The following is a 21,062-nucleotide window of genomic DNA, read 5'->3' on the forward strand; positions in this document are numbered from 1 at the left end:
GGAAGGGCTGCCAGTTTTGAGTGGGGTCCAGCACAGGAGAAGGCTCTGCACCAGGCCCAGGCTGCTCTGCGGGCTGCCCTGACACTTGGGCCACGTGGCCCAGCAGAGCCAATGGTGCTTGAGGTGTCAGTGCAGATAGGGATGCCGTGTGGAGCCTTTGGCAGCCCCCATAGGAGAATCACAGAGGAGGCCTCTAGGGTTTTGGAGCGAGGCCCTGACGTCTTCTGCAGATAACTACTCTCTTGGCCTGTTACTGGGCTTTGGTGAAAACTGAACGTCTGACTCTAGGTCATCAAGTCACCATGCGACCTTAACCGCCTGTCACGAACTGAGTGCTTTCTGACCCATCCAGCCATAAAGTGGGTTGTGCACAGCAGCATTCCGTCATCAAATGGAAGTGGTATACACGTGATCAGGTTCCAGCAGGTCCTGAAGGCACAAGTAAGTGACATGAGGAGGTGGCTCAAACGCCCATGGTCTCCACTCCTGCCACCTGCCTTCGCTCCCCCAGCCTGCACTGACAGCCTCATGAGGAGTTCCCTGTGATCAGTTGACAGAGGAAGAGAAGACGAGGGCCTGGTTCACAGACGGTTCTGCACGACGTGCAGGCATCACCCGAAAGTGGACAGCTGCAGCACCACAGCCCCTTTCTAGGACGTACCTGAGGGGCAGCGGTGAAGGGAAATCTTCCCAGTGGGCAGAACTTGGAGCAGTGCACCTGGCTGTGCACATTGCATGGAGGGAAAAATGGCCAGATGTGCGATTATTCACTGATTCATGGGCTGTAGACAATGGTTTGGCTGGATGGTCAGGGACTTGGAAAAAGCAAGATTGGAAAAATTGGTAACAAAGAAATCTGGGGAAGAGGTATGCAGATGGACCTCTCTGAGAGGTCAAAAACTGCGAAGGTATTTGTATCCCATGTGGGTGCTCACCAATGGGTGACCTCAGCAGAGGAGGATTTTAATAATCAAGTGGGTAGGATGACCTGTTCTGTGGACACCACTCAGCCTCTCTCCCCAGCCTCCCCTGTCATCGCCCAGTGGGCCCATGAACAAAGTGGCCACGATGGCAGGGATGGAGGTTACGCATGGGCTCAGCAACATGGACCTCCACTCACCAAGGCTGACCTGGCTACAGCCACTGCTGAGTGCCCAATTTGCCAGCAGCAGAGACCAACACTGAGCCCTCAGTATGGCCCTTCCTCAGGGTGATCAGCCGGCGACCTGGAGGCAGGTTGATTATACTGAACTTCTTCCATCATGGAAAGGGCAGAGGTTTGTCCTCACTGGACTAGACACTTACTCTGTTTATGGGTTTGCCTATCCTGCACCCAGTGCTTCTGCCAAGACTACCATCCGCGGACTCACGGCACGCCTCATCCACCGTCATGGTATTCCTCACAGCATTGCCTCTGACCAAGGCACTTGCCCTACAGCTAACGAGGTGTGGCAGTGGGCTCACGCTCCTGGAATTCACTGCGCTTACCATGTCCCCCACCATCCTGAAGCATCTGGATAGAATGGCGGAATGGCCTTTGGAAGTCACAATTACAGTGACAACTAGGGCAAAGTTCTCCGGAAGGCCGGGTATGCTCTCGATCAGTGTCCAATATATGCTACTGTTTCTCCCACGGCCAGGATTCACGGGTCCAGGAATCAAGGGGTGGAAGTGGCAGTGGCACCACTGGCCATCACCCCTGGGGCCCACTGGCAACATTTTTGCTTCCTGTTCCCACGACATTACGTTCTGCTGGCCTAGAGGTCTTCGTTCCAGAGGGAGGAACGCTGCCACCGGGAGACACGATTCCATTGAGCTGGAAGATTGCCACCTGGACACTTTGGGCTCCTCCTTCCTTTAAGTCTACAGGCTAAGGGGGTTACAGTGTTGGCCGGGGTGATCGACCCGGACTATCAAGATGAAATCAGTCTACTACCCCACAAGGGAGGTAGGGAAGAGTATGCATGGAAGACAGGAGACCCTTAGGGCGCCTCAGCATTACGGTGCCCTGTGAGTAAGGCAATGGGAAACTGCGGCAGCCCCATCCAGGCAGGACCACAGATGGGCCAGACCCTTCGGGAATGAAGGTTTGGGCGGCTCCACCAGGAAAATAACCACGACCTGCTGAGGAGCTTGCTGAAGGCAAAGAACGCAGAATGGGTGGGAGAAGGTAGTCGTCACCAGCTACGACCACGTGACCAGCTGCAGAAACCAGGCCTGCAGTTGCCATGAGCATTTCCTCCTCCTTTTGTTAAAAATGGTTGTGCACGTTTACGCCTGTGCTAAAAAATCATTTTCTTTCCCTTCTCCTTCTCCTGTGATGTAAGATTTATTGACTTCACATCAGCATTTAAGCAGTCGCCTTTATGTGACGGCATCGGCGTTGGGGATTGGTGCGTTTCTGGTCGTATGAAGGAGAGCTGTATTATGTTAGGTGTTGATTATGACCTCATTACTGTCTTTCTTTGACGATTGCGTATGCGCTCAGGAGCTGTGTATGGGTTCAAGCTGACAAGTGGACTCGGGATGGTTAATACTGTCAACTTGATCGGATCGAAGGAAACCAAGTATTGGTCCTGGGTGTGTCTGTGCAGTGGGCTGGGAAGGCAGCCCCACCCTGAATCTGCTGGGCACCATCTCATCAGCTGCCAGCGCAGCTAGAAGATAAAGCAGGCAGAAAATCGTGAGAAGAGAGACGGGCCTGGCCTCCCAGCCGACATCCTGCTCCTGTGCTACATGCTTCCCGCCCTCGAACGTCAGACTCCACATTCTTCAGTTTTGGGACTGGGACTGGCTCGCCTTGCTCCTCAGTCTGCGAACAGGACCTTGTGATCGTGTAAGTTAATAAACAACTCCCCTTATGTCTATAAAGTGGACAGCTACAGCGCCACAGCCCCTTTCTAGGACGTCCCTGAAGGACAGCAGTGGGGGGAAATCTTCACTCCTATATATATATATTCCCTGAGTCTGTCCCTCTAGAGAACCCTAACACAGCCAGCCTCCCACTGACCCCGTTGTCTTGGTACCCTGGCATAAGGCAAACGGCAGGAGTATTTTTTTCCCATGCCAGCTGCTCTAACTCCTGCTGAAAATACTGCTCAGTCCCTGCTACCCAGCTCCCAACACAAATAATTCTCAGAGCAGTCACAGTGGCAAGAACATTTATTATAAAAATAGGTGCATAAAGTAAGTGTGCTTTAGGTTCTGGGTACGCGACAAGTGCTCTTCGACGCTGTTTTGCAGCGTAGACACGTGGCTCTGCGATGGCAGGTGGGCCCCCAGTGTGATGCACAGCCGCGATACGCCATGTGACAAACCTCCTGGTTCCAGGCAGAGGAGACACCTCATCCCGTAGAAGAGGATGGGGCTCCCACAGGCAGCCACCCCTTTCTGGCAAGCCGTGGCATTCCCAGGTGCAGGCTGGGGGAGGGCTGGCACGCCAGCATCAGATCGCTCTGGCTTCAGCTGACGGAGACACAAGACTGGGCCCTCCCTCTGCAGACGTTCCTGACCCCATCTCCGCCTCCAGCCTCCAGCCTCACCGGCAGTTCCCTGTGACCCAGCCTGTTCCACAGCCAAAGGGGGACCAAAGTGAACGATCACAGTACCCCACACACATTCTGGGGGCCTTGGATCTCAGAAGAGCCAACCCACGGCATCTGAGAGCACCGCCCTGTCCCTGAGGGCAGCTGTGCCGGGCCGGGGGCCGCAAGGGCACGGTGAGTCGCAGTCACTGGCAGCACTCGGCCACGTGCCTGAGGAGCTCCTCACCTTGCTCGTCACTGAAGCCCTGAAGGCAGTGAGGGCACTGAAGGTCCCCCTGGCCTTTCTGCGCTGCGCCAGGATGCCTGTCTTCTGCAGGGGGTTCCAACTGCTGGGACCCAGTCCCAGGCGTCGAGCCACGTGGCACCATAAGCGCCAATGCATCGCTGGCCAAGTATTTGGCAGTTTTGCTCCCAGCATGAGTCCGGCAGGCGTCTGGCTCTTGAGAATCCTGCAGAAAAGGCAAGGGTCTATTTACATGGGCTGTGCTGAAGGTCGCAAAGCCGGCTCTCAGGTTCCAGCAGTTAGAGCTGCTGCATCTGTCCCTGATTGGAACTGCAATCCCTCACGTGGCTTCCTGCTGTACCCCAGAGCCCAGACAAAGGGGCGCTCAGTGAATGACTGAAGAGATCACGCACATGCTCCCTCACGCGCTCATGAAGAAACAGGCCCTAGCGGGATCCACTCCCCAACCCCTTGGTGGAAGCCCTGTTCTGTCGGCCCCATCGGCCCCAGGAGACCCGACTGAGAAGGTGGCCCTGACGATGTGGCCCACATACCACCACAGCGTGGAGGCGGCAGAGCCCAGGGCGGGGAGCTGGGCAAACAGTCCCACTCCACTGTGCATCTCCTCTGTGGGGCCTGGGGGCGCTGAGCACTCTGGGGTCTAGGGAGTCCCTCAGTAGCAGCAGGAGGTGTCCCTGGCTGGGCCCCACCACTTGGCACAGCTTAGCACACGTTCTCCAAACGTCTGTCCTGAAGCACTGCAGCCTGCAGCCCTCACTGCTCATCTGGGAACGCCATTCCAGCGGGCCTTGGGCTTCCACGTCCTGTCTGAATGTGGCTTTTTTTTTTTTTTTGAGTCGGAGTTTCGCTCTTGTTACCCAGGCTAGAGTGCAATGGCGCGATCTCGGCTCACTGCAACCTCCGCCTCCTGGGTTCAGGCAATTCTCCTGCCTCAGTCTCCTGAGTAGCTGGGATTACAGGCACGCGCCACCATGCCCAGCTAATTTTTTGTATTTTTAGTAGAGACGGGGTTTCACCATGTTGACCAGGATGGTCTCGATCTCTTGACCTCGTGATCCACCCGCCTTGGCCTCCCAAAGTGCTGGGATTACAGGCATAAGCCACCGTGCCCGGCCCTGAATGTGGCTTTTCCCCAGTGGGACTACAGCTTATCACCCAAGCCTTCAGCACCATGTCCCCGGGTGTGCCACCTAGGAACTGAGCAACACTCCAGGGGCCCCAGGCTACTGCTGAAAGGGACACAGAGGCCACTTAGTACAAAGTCTCGAGGCCCCACCAGAAATTTTACCCTTGGGGCGAAGAATCTGGGCCTGCAGGTCAGGAACCAGCTCCTCTGGTCTGAAATCTTTGAGAGGCTGCCTGAGCCCATCCTCATGATTGTACCATTAGTGACCCCTCAGTCCACATCACGGCTTCCTCAAATTCACGGAGCCCCAAAAACCCACAGGCAAAACCAAACCCCAGGAAAACCCACATGTATTCTGTAGCAAGATGCTCCCATTCCTGCCCCAGGGACATGCTGAAGAATCCCTGTCCCAGGCCTGCTGTCCCAGCGACTTAGGAGAATCTGAAATTGGGGGATGGGGAACCACCCAGACACACTCCATTCTGTGAGGCCAAGAAGGCCGCAGGCCCGGGCAGGGGCTTAAGGCAGGGCCCGCTGTGGCTGGTGAAGCCTCCAGCGCCTCCCTGTCAGCCTGCGGACTAAGCGGGGAAGACAGTCCCCCACCAGCTTCCTCCTCCTTCATGCACGACTACAAACGGCTGCCTGTGTCCAGCCCTCGCTGCAAACTTAGTCCAAGGGTGTGTAGAAGAGGCACCCACCATGACTCCCCTGTGCCCTTCGTGCAGAAGGAGAAGCAGAAGCCACAGAGGCCCAGTGGCTGCTCAGAACAGGGCAGTGGGGCTGGCCCTCAGCCCAGGGTCCACACCCTGCCACAAGGGGCAGCTCAGCTTGGCGTCCTCAGCTCCCGCCCGGGGCGTGTCGACTCTCAGGGGCGCCACTACCTTTCGGTCTGTGTCGGGGAGGAAGGTCTTGGAGTGGGGCCCCGGACTTACTCCATGGCCAGACGTGTGTCAGACACTTGATAAGGAGCTAACAAACGTCGGGATTTCTGCAGAGCACAAGTCAGTGAGGAGAAGGGAAGAGGCCGCGGCTCACACAGTGAGGAGCTCCATCACTTCCTATCCACACCAGGCCTCCTCAAGGCATCCCCATGGCAGGAACAGCACTGAGCCCAGGGGTGGGGTGAGGGGCCTCTGGCCAGCAAGGCCCAGCTCCATGTGCCAGCCTGAGCTGGGGCAGGTTCCTGGACACCCAGGGCCATCATATCTGTGTGATAGGGTAAGCGGAGCTCCTGCCTCACAGACAGGACATGTATGGAGCTCACACTCTGAGGCCAGGGACATGCTCTCTGACTGCATGGCAGTGATGGACAGGGACGCAGGACAGGCCCTGCGACAGCCACCTCTGCTCACACAGGCCGCCATGCCAGCCTCCTCCACAACTAAACACAGTGCGACAGGGAGGCTTTCCATGACCACGCCCCAGGTCTTAGGCAAGTGGCTCTTCCCAGAGCAGGAAGGGCTCACCACAACCCTCATCACCAGCACATCAGGGCCTTGGCAGACACAGAAAGGCTCTAAATTCATGAGAAGAAAAACAAAAACACCAAACCTAAGCAAGAAGAACACCCTGACACCTTACCTGTCTCCAGGACACCTGGTGCAGCAAAGAGGTGACTTTTTCCTCCAGTTCCTGAATCCTGCTTTGAGCCCGTTCCCGATCGGCCCTTTCTGACATGAAGTCATCCTTGTAGGCGAGAATCTGAAGAGAGCCAAGACACACATTTCTGCTCAAGGAAGGAGGAAGTCTCCACCTGGCCTCTCCCCCGACACCATGACCACCGCCCACTCAGGGCCACCAAGCCTTCAGCCCAGCCTGTCCCATGATTTTGGCCACCACCGGCTGGCAGACATCGGTCAGTGCCACCCCGAGCCCGGGGGCAGACACCTGCTGCTCCAGCATCTGCACCCGCTCCAGCGCCGCGTCCCGCGCCATCCTCGAGGCCGCCAGCTCCTGCTTCACTTCCGCACAGCTGCTTATTCTCTCTTCCAACTGCCGGTTGAGCCGGGAGATCTCCCTCCTCATCAGCTCGGGCTCATGGGGGATCTGCAGCCCCCTGAGCTGGGCATGGAGCCCCCTCACGTATTCGTCCCTGCTGGCGTCGTAGCGCTGCCACTTGGCATTGAGGTCTTCAACCTGTGGAGGTGGAGCAGGAAAGCTCACGGCGAAGGCAGCTGACGGCGCTGCTCAGGCCGGCGCCCAGCGTGAACTACCTCCTAGCGGGGATTCGCAGAGTGAGAGTTTCCTCTTAAATGGAAGCTCCCCTCCCTGTTCTGTAGAGGCAGATGCTCAGCCCACTGGAGAATCCTGAGGCACTGGGATGACGCCCGTACCCAACCGGCAGAAACTGAAGTGGACTCGGTGTGACTTTTCTGTTAGAAAAGGTGCCTCCTGCTGGCGACTCCCGCGTTTCCTTCACTGACATGAGTTAATTTTAGGGGGATGGAGATGGACAGAACACGTCCTGTACATCATTTTAGGCAAAAAAAAGTGCAGTCTCTGGGGACTGTGTGTGTCAAGCCATAGTGGCCAGAAGGTGGGGGCAACCTCTGGGCCTCAGCCGAGGAAAGAGCCCACTCACAGTTCGAAGGCACGTGTTCCTCCCAAACGAAGCGTGAAAGATACTCACGTGAGTCACCTTCTGTTTCAGCAGTCGGTTTTCTTCCTGTAACTTTTCAATAACACTCTGGACAGAGCTGGGCCCGCCTGTATGTTCTGACTGCATGACAAGGGTCAGAGAGAAGACATATCACACACAGCAAGAGGGGACAAAGCCAGACCCAGAGACTAAGGCCAGAGTCGCACTGCATCCCCCAATGCAGCAGGTAGTGACGTTCCTTTGGCAGAGAAGCACAGCGGGGACAAGGGGCCACCTCCTCCCTGCCCACGCCCACCCCACCAGGCCCAGGCCACAGCCCAGACCGAGCGTCTTCGGGCCACGTCACCTGTGACACTGTCCTCATCCCAACCTACCTGCCAGTTTCAGCTGTTTGTCTTTTATTTATTATTATTATTTTTTTAGACGGGGTTTCATCATGTTGGTCAGGCTGGTTTGGAACTCCCGACCTCAGGTGATCCGCCTGCCTTGGCCTCCAAAGTGCTTGGATTACAGGCGTGAGCCACCACGCCCGGCCAGCTGTTTGTCTTCTAAATACTTGGAATGTAAATATTCTAAAGCCATAATGTCTACAGGGGTTGGCACACCAGACATAGCAAAGTCTTCTCACTGCCAGACATTTGCCATTATCACAGACAGCAGGGAAGGCAGGAAGCTGAACCTCACTGTAAACCAGAGAATCTCCAGAGGGGGCGCCAGCCGCCCAGGGTGGGCCTGGCCATGCACCCGGCTGACCTCCTTTGGAGCCCATGACAGTGTCCTGCCTGCAGACAGTCAGGTTCAACCAGGGGACTCTGGACCCGGCAATCTAACCTCTGCCCCATGCAGGGTCAGGAGTTTCAATCACGGAAGCCACAACCCAAACCGAGCCCCACCAACCACCACAGCGCTAAATGGAAAGTCTCATGAAGCCCATGTGTGCCCTAGAATTCCGACTGCGTCTCAGTGACATCATGTTTGAGATTCCCCTGAATGACAAAAGGAAGTCCGTGTCCTAACCCAGCCTACACCGGGAAGCCCCGGGTGACTCAGCTGAGCTCAGGCTGAGAAGTGACACTTCTTTAGAGACTGTGCTGAGGCTCAGCCCTGCGTGTGGCTCCTTTCAAATCCCCAGAGGGAAATGACACGGTGACTGAAAGTCAGACAGAACACCCTGCCTCCGCCCAGACGGCACTTTTCCTCTGGCTTCTGAATGCAGCTGTGTTCTCTCTGAGGTCCCCTGCCTGGAATCCACCCAGCTGAGGCGGGCAGTTCTTAGACCAAGCTTCTCCCCGCCGGCCACTTCCGTGAAGCTGCTGATGGCGATGGGATGTCCTGTCTGCCCAGAACATCCCAGAGCTTGTGTTTCCGCATGAACCTTGGTGCTGCCTCAGAGAACTGCCTAGAAAGGACCCGAGCGAGAGGCCCTACGCCCCGCAGTGTGAGTGCAATGTGGCCTCAGTCTGGGTGAGATGTGCACGGGGTGCCTCTATTTCCCTGCCTGCCACACAGACCACCACAACCACCAGCAAGATGGAGGGTGCCTGGCTCGCAGTGGCCCATGGCACTCGGCACACAGAGGCCTCGGGCTCACCACTCCCCTACCCTTCCACCTAGGGGCTCCCTGGATTCTCCTGCTGCTGGAACTCCCATAGTCCCTCTCTCCCACTGGACCCACACAGAGCTACCGCCCAGACCCGGCCCATCCTGGAGGTCCAGTGGACCCTTCTTTGGCCCTCACTGTCACTTGGTGCCGCTGTGCCCTGGTCCTGGCTTTGACGATGAGGAGGCTGCGGCCCTGAGCCAGGCCTCTAAGCTGGTGGGAGGCTGTGCTGCTAGCAAGGACACGCCTAAAGCCAGCTGTGCAGACGGCGGTTCTGGCTGTGCCTGGGTCCACGCAGACACGCTGAGCCTGCAGAAGGCGGGTACGCAGTCCTTCCAGGAGTTATGGGTGTGGAACTTGGAGGCGCTCCTGGTCCCCAGCAGTATACCTGGCTGTGCTTCAATGTCCTCAGATGAGGAGGAGGTGACTGCACTCCCGGGCAGCTCTGCCACCCCCAGCTCTTCCTCCTCACCCTCAGCTGAGGCACATGAAACCCAAGTGCCATCACCCGCCGGGGTGCAGGGCCAGCTACAGGCCTGCTGTGGGGGCGGTGAGGTGGCCGCCTGCTTTCCTATCACATTTTGCACGTTCCATCATTTTAAAAGAAACCCTTGGATGAGCGAGTTTTGCCGAGTCAGCTGACTCTCCTTACTGAGAACGCGAGAGGGCTCCGGGGCGCCCCCCACCCCGACCCCTGTGATCAGGAGCCTGTGGGCGATGGCCGCCAGCGTACAGGCTCTTCACCACCACTCGCTTGCACTGCGGCCTACCTCGTCAGGACTTCTGTCCCCCACGCTCCTCTGTGCATGCTGTCGCTCATCCAGACACTTGGCCAGATGCTGACACATGTGGGCGGTGGCGGTCAGCGTCCTCCGCAGCTGATGGGTCTCGTTGGCCAAGGAGCGGCACAGAACGTCACTGGCGGCCCGGGCCCGCTCCCCCTCCGCCAGGCTCCTCCGCAGCAGGACGACCTCCTTCTCTCGCTCATGCTGTGGCTGGCTCAGCAGCTGCTGCATCTCCCCCTCTTTTTCTTCCAGTCGCTCAGTAAGCCTCTCAATTTCCTAAGTGGAGGATTTAAAAGCACAGTTGACTGAATTAGAAGAACCAAAGTCAAGAGCAGATGCTCAGAAAGCAGAAGGAAACCTGGCATGGACGCCCTATCACTAGACAACAAACACACTCATTCAGAAGTCAGACGCTGGAACTAACAGTTAATTCTGGAGTTTTTCGGGCTACAACGTTCTGTTCTAAAACTTCATCTTAAAATCTTTTTTTTTTTTTTTTTTTTTTGAGACAGTCTCATTCCGTTGCCCATGCTGGAGTGCACTGCAACATTCACCTCCCTAGTTCAAGCAGTTCTCCTGCCTCAGCCTCCCGAGTAGCTGGGACTACATGTGTTTGCCAACACACACAGCTAATTTTTGTATTTTTAGTAGAGACGGGTTCCACCATGTTGGCCAGGCTGGTCTGGAACTCCTGACCTCAGATGATCTGTCTGCCTCGGCCTCCCAAAGTGTTGGGATTACAGGTATGAGCCACCTCACCAGACCTTTTTTCTTTTTCTTTTCTTTTCTTTTTTTTTAGGCAGGGTCTTACTGTCACCCAGGCTAGAGTGCAGTAGCACAACTGTGGCTCACTGCAGCCCTGACCTCCCCAGGCTCAAGTGACTCTCCATCCTAACCTGAGTAGCTGGGACTACAGGCATGTGCCACCGTGCCTGGCTAACTTTTTTATATTTTGTAGTCAGGGTTTTGCTGTGATTGATACTCAGGCTGGTCTCGAACTCCTGGGCTCAAGCAATCCACCCGCCTTGGCTTCCCAATGTGCTGGGATTACAGCCATGAGCCACCATGCCCTGCCATATTCTATTTTCACAAGCAAGTTCATAATTTTAGATTCTGTAAAATCAAAACGTTTTTTTTTTTTTTGATGAGGGTCTCGCTATATATAGCCCAGGCTGGTCTTAAACTCCTGGGCTCAGGCAATCCTCCCACCTCAGCCTCCTGAATAGCTGGGACTACAGGCTCGAGCCACCATACCCAGTTATCATCAAATTATCAAAGTGCCAATTCCAAGCACTGTTTTGATAGGACTTTACTGTAGTGGGTACTCCGAAAAGATGCCCACAGCGAAACCCCCAGGATCTGGGAACGGAGCCTTATTTAGAAATAGGGTATCTGCAGATGTAATTAGTTAAGCTGAGGACAAACCGGATTCGGATGGGACTGGTGTCCTCATTAAAAGATGCCCGTCTGAACAGACACACAGAGAAGAAGGCCATGTGACAACAAAGACATGAGTGATTTCTTGTGGATACAAAAGCCGAGGAACACCAAGCCTTGCCGGCTGCCACAGGAACGTCAAAGAGGCAGGGAAGGGTCCCTCCCCGGCACCCTCAGAGCCAACGAGGCAGGGAAGGGTCCCTCCCCGGCGCCCTCAGAGCCAACGAGGCAGGGAAGGGTCCCTCCCCGGCGCCCTCAGAGCCAACGAGGCAGGGAAGGGTCCCTCCCCAGCGCCTTCAGAGCCAATGCCGTGGTTTCGGCTTCTGGCCAATAGAACTGTGAAAGATTACATTTCTGTTGCTTGAAGTCCCCCAGTTTGTGATACTTTGTTACAGCAGCTCTAGGAAATTAACACACCCAACCCTAATTACTTCTTAAAGAATTAAAAGGCCGGGTGCAGCGGCTTACACCTGTAATCCCAACACCTTGGGAGGCTAAGGCGGGCAGATCATGAGGCCAGGAGATTGAGGCCATCTGGCCAACACAGTGAAACGCTGTTTCTACTAAAAATACAAAAAATTAGCCGGGCGTGGTGGCGCATGCCTGTAGTCCCAGGTACTCGGGAGGCTGAGGCAGGAGAATCGCTTGAACCTGGGAGGCAGAGGTTGCAGTGAGCCAAGATTGCACCACAGCACTCCAGCCTGGGCAATAGAGTGAGACTCCGTCTCAAATAATAATAATAATAATTAAAAAGGTTCTTAAAATTACATTTCTGTTTTTGAGACAGGGTCTTGCCCTGTCACCCAGGCTGGAGTGCAGTGGTGCCATCATGGCTCACTGTAGCCTCCACCTCCCAGGCTTAAGTGAGCCTCTTGCCTCAGCCCCCTAAGTAGCTGGACTCTGAGTGCATGCCACTGTGCCCGACTAATTGTTGTCTTTTTTGTAGAGACAAGGTTTCACCATGTTGCCCAGGCTGGTCCTGGACTGAGTGATCCGCCTGCCTCAACCTCCCAAAGCACTGGGATTACAGGATGAGCCATCACATCTGACCTGACAATTTTGTAATACCTGGCCTTAAATTTGTGCTTTCTATATATTTTCAAAGAATCTTCCAAAAGGTCTATGAGGGAAGTGAAGCAGGCTCAACTAGTCCATCCTACAAGGGAAGAAACGGTTTCAGAAAAGCCAGGGAGGAGCCCAAGCTCTCCCCGGAAGTGGCACAGAAGGGTCCAGCCTCTGTCTCTGGTACTTGAGGTGAGAAGGGACAGACCAGGAACCTAGAATGTTCTCATCACAACAGAACAAAATACTAACCTGTATTACTACAGGAACCCTGATTATTATTTTTCTTGTTTTTATTGACTGATTTTTAAAGACAGGGTCTCTCTTTGACATCAAGGCTGTGCTCTAGCCTGGGTGGCAGTGAGACCCTCCTCAGGGATAAAGGACTTCGGGCAAAAAACCCAATTTGTTTTTTTTAAATAGAGACAGGGTCTCACTATGTTACCCAGGCTGGTCTTGAACTCCTGACCTCAAGCAATCCTCCTCCTGTCTCAGCAGGAGTCACTGTGCCCAGGTAAAATGTGCTTTCAGAGCCTCCTTCCTGCACTGGTCAAATGCAGACAGTAAGAGGAACAAACGATCTGTTCCGTGTCCGTGGCTCCTGGATCCCACGGGCGTGGCACTCTCTTGCCTCCACACCCTCGGACTCGACACTGAGCCCAGCCCCCCACAGATGCCCAGTAAATGAGAGTAAGACTGGGCCACACAGAGACACATCAGAACCCGGGCTCTATGCGCGACCCATGGGGGCGGCCCAGCCCTGCAAAGGTCTGCTCCGCCCATCTCCCCTCAGCAGCATGAGGGCCCCAAGACCCCTCCAGCCCCTGGGCTTTTGGCGTTTGTCGCTGGCTCTGAAGTGGCAGAGATTTGTGCTGGTTTATCTGCCTGAGTGCCGTGTCCAGTTAGTGGCCGTTCCTGGGACACAACAGCACCTCGACCGCTGTGGTCAGAAAGCAGGGCATGTGTGGAGCTGCGGCTTCACACGCACGGCTGCAACAGACTAGCCAGCGACTGGGCTGACATCTCTCACGAAAGCCTGTCGCTGGGACCCACAGCCCACAGCTCCATGCTCAGAACACAAGTGTAAAGAGCTCTATTAATAGTCTTGTGGACTGGCCTTAAAAATAAGAGGCACAGGCCGGGCGGGGTGGCTCACGCCTGTAATCCCAGCACTTTGGGAGGCTGAGGCCAGTGGATCACCTGAGGTCAGGGGTTCAATACCAGCCTGGCCAACATGGAGAAACCCCATCTCTACTAAAAATACAAAAAAAATGAGCCGGACTTGGTGGCGTGCACCTGTAATCTCAGCTACTCGGGAGGCTGAGGCTGGAGAATCTCTTGAACCTGAGAGGCAGAGGTTGCGGTGAGGTGAGAGTGTGCCATTGTACTCCAGCCTGGGCGGCTGAGTAAGACTCCGTCTCAAAAAAAAAAAAAAAAACGGCACAGTGACCTCTTGGCCTACAAGGCCGCTGTAACAAAGCACCACAAACTTGGTGGCTTAAATAACAGAAATACATTCTCTCACCGTTCTGGAAGCCAGAAGTCCAAAGCCCAGGTGTCAGCAGGGCCTTGCCCCTCCCGGGAATCTAGGAAAGAATGCTTCCTTGTCCTTTCCACCTCTGGCAGTGGCCGGCATTCCGCGGCTGGCGAACCACATCCCCCGATATCTGCCTCTGTCTTCACACGACCTTCTTCTCCGTGTCTTCACGTGGCCTTTGTTATACATTGCGGATGTAATAAATGAAAATAACTCTGCACTGCCACCTTAGTGAACGCGGGACCTACAGGTGACAAACCTCTCCATTCTTCCACAGGTCCCGTGGTTGACCTCAGATTGAAGGAGGTGGATTAGTGACTGGCACCCTTCTAATAATTACCCATATGAATCCAGTATGACCTCATTTTCATGTATTACATCTGCAAAGCCTCTATTTCCAAATCAGGCCAACATTCACAAGCCCCAGGTGGACAAGAACTTTGGGGACATGCATTAGCCCAGTACAGCCCCTTTTCTCCCGCTTCCCAGGCAGCCCTTATAGAGTGCCCGGGTGGAGGCTACAGCCCAGCTCACAGCTGTTCCTACACCAGGAGCTGATGGAACTAGGAGAGGACAGGAACAAACAGAAACTATAAGAAAGGCCAGTTCACCGAGTCCTGACAGCATGTACTGAGCAGTTAAGATGTGCCCTGTGGACGCAGTGATGAGGGAGCAAGACTCTTCCTCTCTGGAGGGGGAGCAAGGCGAAGGGTAAGGACAGCCGGGCACAGTGGCTCACGCCTGTAATCCCAGCACTTTGGGAGGCTGAGGTGGGCGGATCACCTGAGGTCAGGAGTTCTAGACCAGCCTGGCCAACATGATGAAACACTGTCTCTATTAAAAATACAACAATTAGCCAGGTGTGGCGGCGGGCACCTGTAATCCCAGCTACTTGGGAGCCTGAGGCAGGAGAATTGTGTGAACCCACGAGGCAGAGTTTGCAGTGAGCTGAGATTGTGCCATTGCACTCTGGCCTGGGCAACAGCGAGACTCTGTCTCAAAAAAAAAAAAGGACAAAAACGAACGCAACCTATTGTGTAGGGTGCACCCTATGCCTCTCCACACACAGCGTGGCAGAACAGGGGAAGATAAGCTGGCAGAGGCTGAGCATGGCGGCCCAAGCCTGTTTTCCCAGCATTTTGGGAGGCCAAGGCAGAAGGATCACTTGAGCCCAAGGGTCAGAAAGAGCAGAGGAGAGGAAAGAAGAGAAGAAACAAGGAAGGAAAGAAGAAAAGAGAACAGAAGAAAAGAAAAGGAAAAGGAAAGAAAACAGCCGAGCAAGCAAGCAAAGCTAAGCTAAGGTAAGCTGGAAGGGAGGGCGGCTGGTACGCCAGGACCAGGCAGAGCCCGTGAAGCCGGTCCCCAGAGCGGCGACGGGAGCGGGTTGAGCAGTAACAGGCCGCACAGTGAATTGGTGCCATTATTCCAGAAAGCATTCACTGGAGGGGCTTCGCAAAGTTACCCATTCGGGCCTTGTGTTACAGACGAGGTAAGGTCTCACGTCCAACTGTGGCTGCAGTGAGGACCACAATTCGCTGGCCTGATCTTGCCCCGTCACACACTGACCACTGCTTGGTCCTAGAGGCACTGGTCAGCTCCTCCACACCTTGAGCCTCGGCATTCTCTCTGGGAGCCCTCAGTCCCTACTGGTCCAAGGTTCCTGCTCCTAATGGGCTCTCTGACATGGCCACAGATGAGCACAACCTCCCGACAGCTTGCTTCCTCCCATGGCTTTAACTCTGCCCTGCACCTCAGTGAACCTAGAGCCTATAGGAGATGATAAACCTCTCCATTCTTCCACAGGTTCTGTGGTCGACCTCGGACTGAATGATGGGATGAGCAATATGTAATTGCATAAGATACCAGATAAGGTCAGGCGCAGTGGCTCATGCCTATAATCTCAGCACTTTGGGAGGTTTGAGGCAGGAGGATCGCTAGAGGCCAGGAGTTCGAAACCAGCCTAGGCAACATGATGAGACCCCCCCTCCATTGCTACAAAAACTTAAAAAGTTAGGCAGGTGTGGTGGCTTATAGTCCTGTGGAGGCCTCTCGGGAGGCTGTGACGGGAGGACTGCTTGAGCACAGGAGTTCAAGGCTACAGTGAGCTATGAGGCGCCACCGCATTCCAGCCTTGGTGGCAGTGTCACAGAGCAAGATCTTGTCTCTTAAAAAACTAAACTAAACTAAATCATTAAAATGTTCCTTAAATAATTAAAAACCCCACCCTGGGCATGGTGGTGCATGCCTGTAATCCCAGCACTTTGGGAGGTCAAGGCAGGAGGATCACTTGAAGCCAGGAGTTCTAGACCAGCCTGGGCAACACAGCAAGATCCCGTCTCTGCAAAGAAATAAATTGGCCGGTGTGATGGCACACTCCTGTGGTCCCAGCTATATGGAAGGCTGAGTCAGGAGGATCAATTGAGCCCAGAAGGTTGAGGCCGCAGTGAGCAGTGTTTGTGCCACTCCAGCCTTGGTGACAGAGACCCTGTCTAAAAAAAATAAAAATAAAAATCCCAAACAAAACCTACATGCTTACATGTTGGGAAGACAGGACCAGGACCAGTCATGCTGGACCACAGAACTAATTCCATCTGAGGCTACGAGGCAGCGGCAATAAGCTGCTTGGTCAGCGGCCATATACACGGGACACGGGGGACATGTGAGCTGAACACCAATGGCCACCAGACTGCAAGTATACTGCTCTGGGCGTGAGGTCCCTGCATCCTCTAACTGTCCCACCAACGTTCTGGAGATGAGTTCAGAGTGTCCCTCCGGGTCCTTGGTCTGTACTCCTCTGTGGCTCCTGGTGTCCACAACACCAAAACCTGTTGGTGCAGACCAGGGGACCTCTAAACTTCCCTCGCTCTAGTCAGGATCTACCTTCCAGAATGAGGGAGAGAGTGGAGAAGGGGAGTCATCTGTCTGCTGGACGTGTTTTAAATGATGTACATACTGACAACCTAATATTAAGTAGATCTGCATACACACAGGAGCGCACCCATGCCAAACGGGCACGCACCCATGCGCAGAGGAAAAGCAGGAAGAGGATGCCAAGAGTTTAACACCAGTCACCTTGCACCACGGGGTTACAGTGGCTGTTTGTTTTTCAGCTATTCAAAATTGCTTTCTTTTTCTAAAGTCAGGCGCTGGGGGCAACCCTGGAAACAAAAGCTATCTTTCACAGGCGACTGCCTTTGCAGGAACACCAGGATAATAGCCATGAGTCCAATGGAATAAAAGATGCCAGAGCGCACCCAAATGTTTCAGATCCTTGCAAATACGGTCACACACAAGAACTGTTACTCGTGCTGCTGCTCTGGTGCTCATGGCGCATCATCAAAAACAGACATGAACATCGCTGACGAGGACGAAGAGAAGAAATTGAGGATTTGTGCCTATTTTTAATTCCATTTTTTCAGACGAGGTCTCTTGTCACCCAGGTTGGAGTGCAGAGGTGCCATCGTGGCTCAATGCAACCTCTGCCTCCCAGGCTCAAGTGATCCTCCCACCTCAGCCTCTCTAGTGCTGGGAGCACAGGCACGCACCACCATGCCCGGCTAATTTTTTGTAATTTTTGTAGAGACAGGGTTTTGCCATGTTGCTCAGGCTTGTCTCGAACTCCTGAGCTCAGGCAGTCCACCCGCCTTGCCTCCCAAAGTGCTGGGATTGCAGGTGTGAGCCACTGCGCCCAGCCTAGCATTTGTGTCCATGATCAGACACAGGGGCCCAGCATAGAGATGAGGTGCCACTAGTGAAAGACACAGGCATGGGTGAGGGCTGGAAGGGACTCTAGAACACAACATGAGTACACTGATCTTGGACCCAAGACAGACACACACACCACACACACAGCATACACACCCCTCGGAATGTGTTCCCACACATGCACCTCAAAACACCGGTAAGAACCAACCTGAACACACACTATACACACACACCAAGAATCGCACCAACCCCCTCCCCAGAACCCAGTGCCTCCTCACCACCCCGCCCAGAACCCAGTGCCCTCCCAGCACCCCAGGATCCAGCCTTTCCTTATCCCCTTCAGAACCCTGCACCCTCACACCCCAGGATAGAGCCTCCTCACCTCCTCCAGGATTTGGTGCCCCCTCAAACCCCCCAGGACCCGGCACCCCTTCACCCTCCAGGACCAAGCACACCTCAGCCCGTGGCGTCCCCTTACCCCCCTCAGGACCTGGTGCCCCCTCTCTCCCCTAGGACCCAGGGTCCCCTCACCCACCAGGACCTGTTGCCCTATCACTCCCAGGATCCAGTGCCCCCTCTCTGCCCCAGGACCCAGCACTTCCTCACCCACCAGGGCCTCCCACCCACCAGGGCCCTTCCACCTGCAGGATGGAGAACTCACTCACCCAGGACCCGGAGCCCCCTCAACCCCCAGGACCCGGTGCCCCCTCGACCCCCAGGACCCGGTGTCCCCTCGACCCCCAGGACCCGGTGTCCCCTCGACCCCCAGGACCCGGTGTCCCCTCGACCCCCAGGACCCGGAGCCCCCTCGACCCCCAGGACCCGGTGCCCCCTCGACCCCCAGGACCCGGTGCCCCCTCGACCCCCAGGACCCGGTGTCCCCTCGACCACCAGGACCCGGTGCCCCCTCGACCCCCAGGACCCGGTGCCCCCTCGACCCCTCAGGACCGGGCGCCCCTCAAACCCCAGAACCCAGTGCCTCCTCACCCCCAGGACCTGGTGCTCCCTCAAGCCCTTGGACCCGGGGCCCCCTCACCCACCCAGGACCCGGCACTCCCTCACCTCCCAGAGTCCCCTCACCCCCAGGACCCGGCCGCCACGCGCACTCTCGCGCCCGCAACCCGCTCTGGTGCCCGCCCTCGCACCTGGCGCATCTGGGCCTCTGCGGCGCCGCCCTCCTGCCGCCGCAGCTGCTCCCGGAAGTGCGACACCTGCTCCAGCAGCGCGTCCACCAGGGACGGCGCGGCGTCCCCCTCCAGCGCGGCGAGGCGGGCGCGAAGGCGCGCGATGAGGGCGTCGCGGGCGGCCAGCTGGTCCTGCAGGCGCCGCAGCCGCTGCCCCGCCTCGTGGTACAGGCCGCAGAGCGTGGCGGCTGCGCGCGGGCCCCCCTCCCAGCCGCCCGACCCCGGGTCCCCGGACATGGCTGTGGGCCTGCCCGGGAGGCCGCGCGGCCGCCGGAAACTTCCACGCCCAGGCCCCGCCGACTGCCGCCCTTCCCGGAACTTTCCCCGGTGCTCCCCGCCCACCCCCGACAGCCCGGCCCCGCCCTTCCCCGCGCAGCCCCGCCCCACGGCAGCCCGCCCCACCCCTTTCCGGCCCCGCCTCGCCCACCGCCGAGAGCCCGGCCCCGCCCTCCCCCGCGCAGCCCCGCCCCACGGCAGCCCGCCCCACCCCTTCCCGGCCCCGCCCCGCCCATCCCCGAGAGCCCGGCCCCGCCCTCCCCCGCGCAGTCCCGCCCCACGGCAGACAGCCCGCCTCCGCCCCGCCCACCGCCGACAGCCCGGCCCCGCCTCTGCCGTTCGCACCCGCCCCCGAGAGTCGGCCCGGCCTCCCAGGCTGTCCACATCCCAGCTGATGCTGGGCTTATTCCAGTGGCCCTAAACACCCGCGTCTGAGGAGTTGTTGGAGAGTCGAACTCAGCCCACGGTCGGAGTTTGGGGATTCAGCAGCCTCTGATGGAAAGGAGGGCTCAAAGACAACCCCTACTTGTTAGAGCTGAGTGTGTGTCTGAATACCCCGCGAGGCTGTAGGCCTTGTGGCCACAGGAGCAGCAGAAGCCCGAGGAGCTGAGCTGGCAGCGCACCAAGCACGTGGCATGCTTTCCATCATATGGGGACACTGAGTCCAGAGAGAGTTCCAACCCCTTGCCCCGCACACCACTTTCTTTTTTCTTTCTTCCTTTTTTTGAGACGGAATTTTGCTCTTGTCACCCAGGCTGGAGTCTAATGGCACAATCTCCGCTCACTCACTGCAACCTCAGCCTCCCGGGTTTAACCGATTTTTGTGCTTCAGCCTCCCAAGTAGCTGGGATTACAGGCGCCCGCCACCACGCCTGGCTAATATTTTTGTATTATTAGTAGAGATGGGGTTTCACCATGTTGGCCAGGCTGGTCTTGAACTCCTGACCTCAGGTCATCTGCCGGCCTTGGCCTCCAAAGTGCTGGGATTACAGGCGTGAGCCACCGACCTGCGCACACTGCTCTCTAAGGTGGCAAGTATGGGCCTGGGGACAACCTTCCTGCTAGATGCTTTTCTTAGAGCAGAGGCAGCAGGAAACCAGCCCGTTCCCACCCTTGCTTTTCCATCCCTTCTCTTCCCCAAAATTCCCAAACGATAGTGTTTTTCCACAGCCCAGTCTTCCCCACGATGATGCCCAAGCACACAGGGGGGTCTTTCCAAGTTTCCCCGCTCAGGATCGGGCGGGGGTCTTCACTGTGTGTGCACTTGCCCACGGGCTCATCCCTGGAGCAGCATCTTGACTTTCTTCCTTTATGTGATCCACAGCCAAGCTTGGGCTGAGCCTGGGAAAACACTCACAAGCTTGTAGAATCAGACAAGCCTAGAAGCAAAGTCAGAGGCAGCCCAGTGTTTATGGCGGACCTTGGGCTACGCAGACCTGGCTTTGCTGTGGAAGGCTCCTTCTTACCCATCAGAGCCTGGGCTTCCTCTCAGCAGAAGGAAGGGCAGAGCGACTGCCCACCCTACCTGTTGGGCTGTTGTGTGGACTAGAGGACAGAGTGCGCGTGAAACGCTTGTCCAGCACAGTGGCCGCATGGCAAACCCACAGTCCACGTGGCTGTGGTTATGAATGATGCCTGTTGATTGGCTGGGGCACGGGTGGAAAAAAAACTGGACCCAGAGCTTTAGAGGCCAATGCGTGGCCTGGGGCAGGTCATTTCAGTGACTTTGAGCATCTGCCTCAACTGTAAAAGGTGCATTTTACAATCCACAGTCTCTCATCCAACACCCTTGGGGCCAGGTGTTATTTTATTTTATATTTATTTATTTTAGACAGAGTCTTGCTCTGTTACCCAGGCTGGAGTGCAGTGACATGATCTCAGCTCACTGTAACCTCAGCCTCCCAAGTAGTTGGGATTACAGGTGCCTGCCACCACACCCGGTTAATTTTTTGTGTTTTTAGT

At 56.1% G+C, this 21,062-nt stretch overlaps 1 protein-coding gene across 2 annotated transcripts; it reads right to left on the reverse strand.

The window, feature by feature from the left end:
• Positions 1-3,144: 3,144 nt before the first annotated feature.
• Positions 3,145-19,061, reverse strand: TNIP2 (TNFAIP3 interacting protein 2). 2 transcript variants are annotated; one of them, XM_021666995.2, is made up of 6 exons: positions 18,786-19,061; positions 9,885-10,175; positions 7,545-7,634; positions 6,803-7,051; positions 6,497-6,616; positions 3,145-3,994 (listed from the first exon to the last, which is right to left on the reverse strand). In XM_021666995.2, exons 1-6 carry the CDS (start codon positions 19,059-19,061, stop codon positions 3,731-3,733), a joined length of 1,290 nt encoding a protein of 429 aa, XP_021522670.2. In that variant the 3' UTR covers positions 3,145-3,730. The 2 variants fall into 2 exon arrangements, with proteins under 2 accessions (XP_021522670.2, XP_012322328.1); XM_012466905.3 differs by lacking the exon at positions 18,786-19,061 and adding an exon at positions 13,924-17,891.
• Between the last annotated feature and the right edge of the window lie 2,001 nt (positions 19,062-21,062).

Source organism: Aotus nancymaae, unplaced genomic scaffold (genome assembly GCF_030222135.1).
Source record: "Aotus nancymaae isolate 86718 unplaced genomic scaffold, 86718_ANA_hifiasm-v0.15.2.pri h1tg000006l, whole genome shotgun sequence".
Taxonomy (NCBI): domain Eukaryota; kingdom Metazoa; phylum Chordata; class Mammalia; order Primates; family Aotidae; genus Aotus; species Aotus nancymaae.

Excerpts from the sequence above, each read along its gene's own strand:
- TNIP2 (XM_021666995.2), bottom strand. The coding sequence starts at position 19,061 with ATGTCCGGGGACCCGGGGTCGGGCGGCTGGGAGGGGGGCCCGCGCGCA. Across the intron at positions 10,176-18,785 it reads CAGAGGCCCAGATGCGCCAG|GAAATTGAGAGGCTTACTGA; the intron begins GTGCGAGGGCGG and ends TCCTCCACTTAG. Across the intron at positions 6,617-6,802 it reads TGCAGATGCTGGAGCAGCAG|ATTCTCGCCTACAAGGATGA; the intron begins GTGTCTGCCCCC and ends GGCTCTCTTCAG.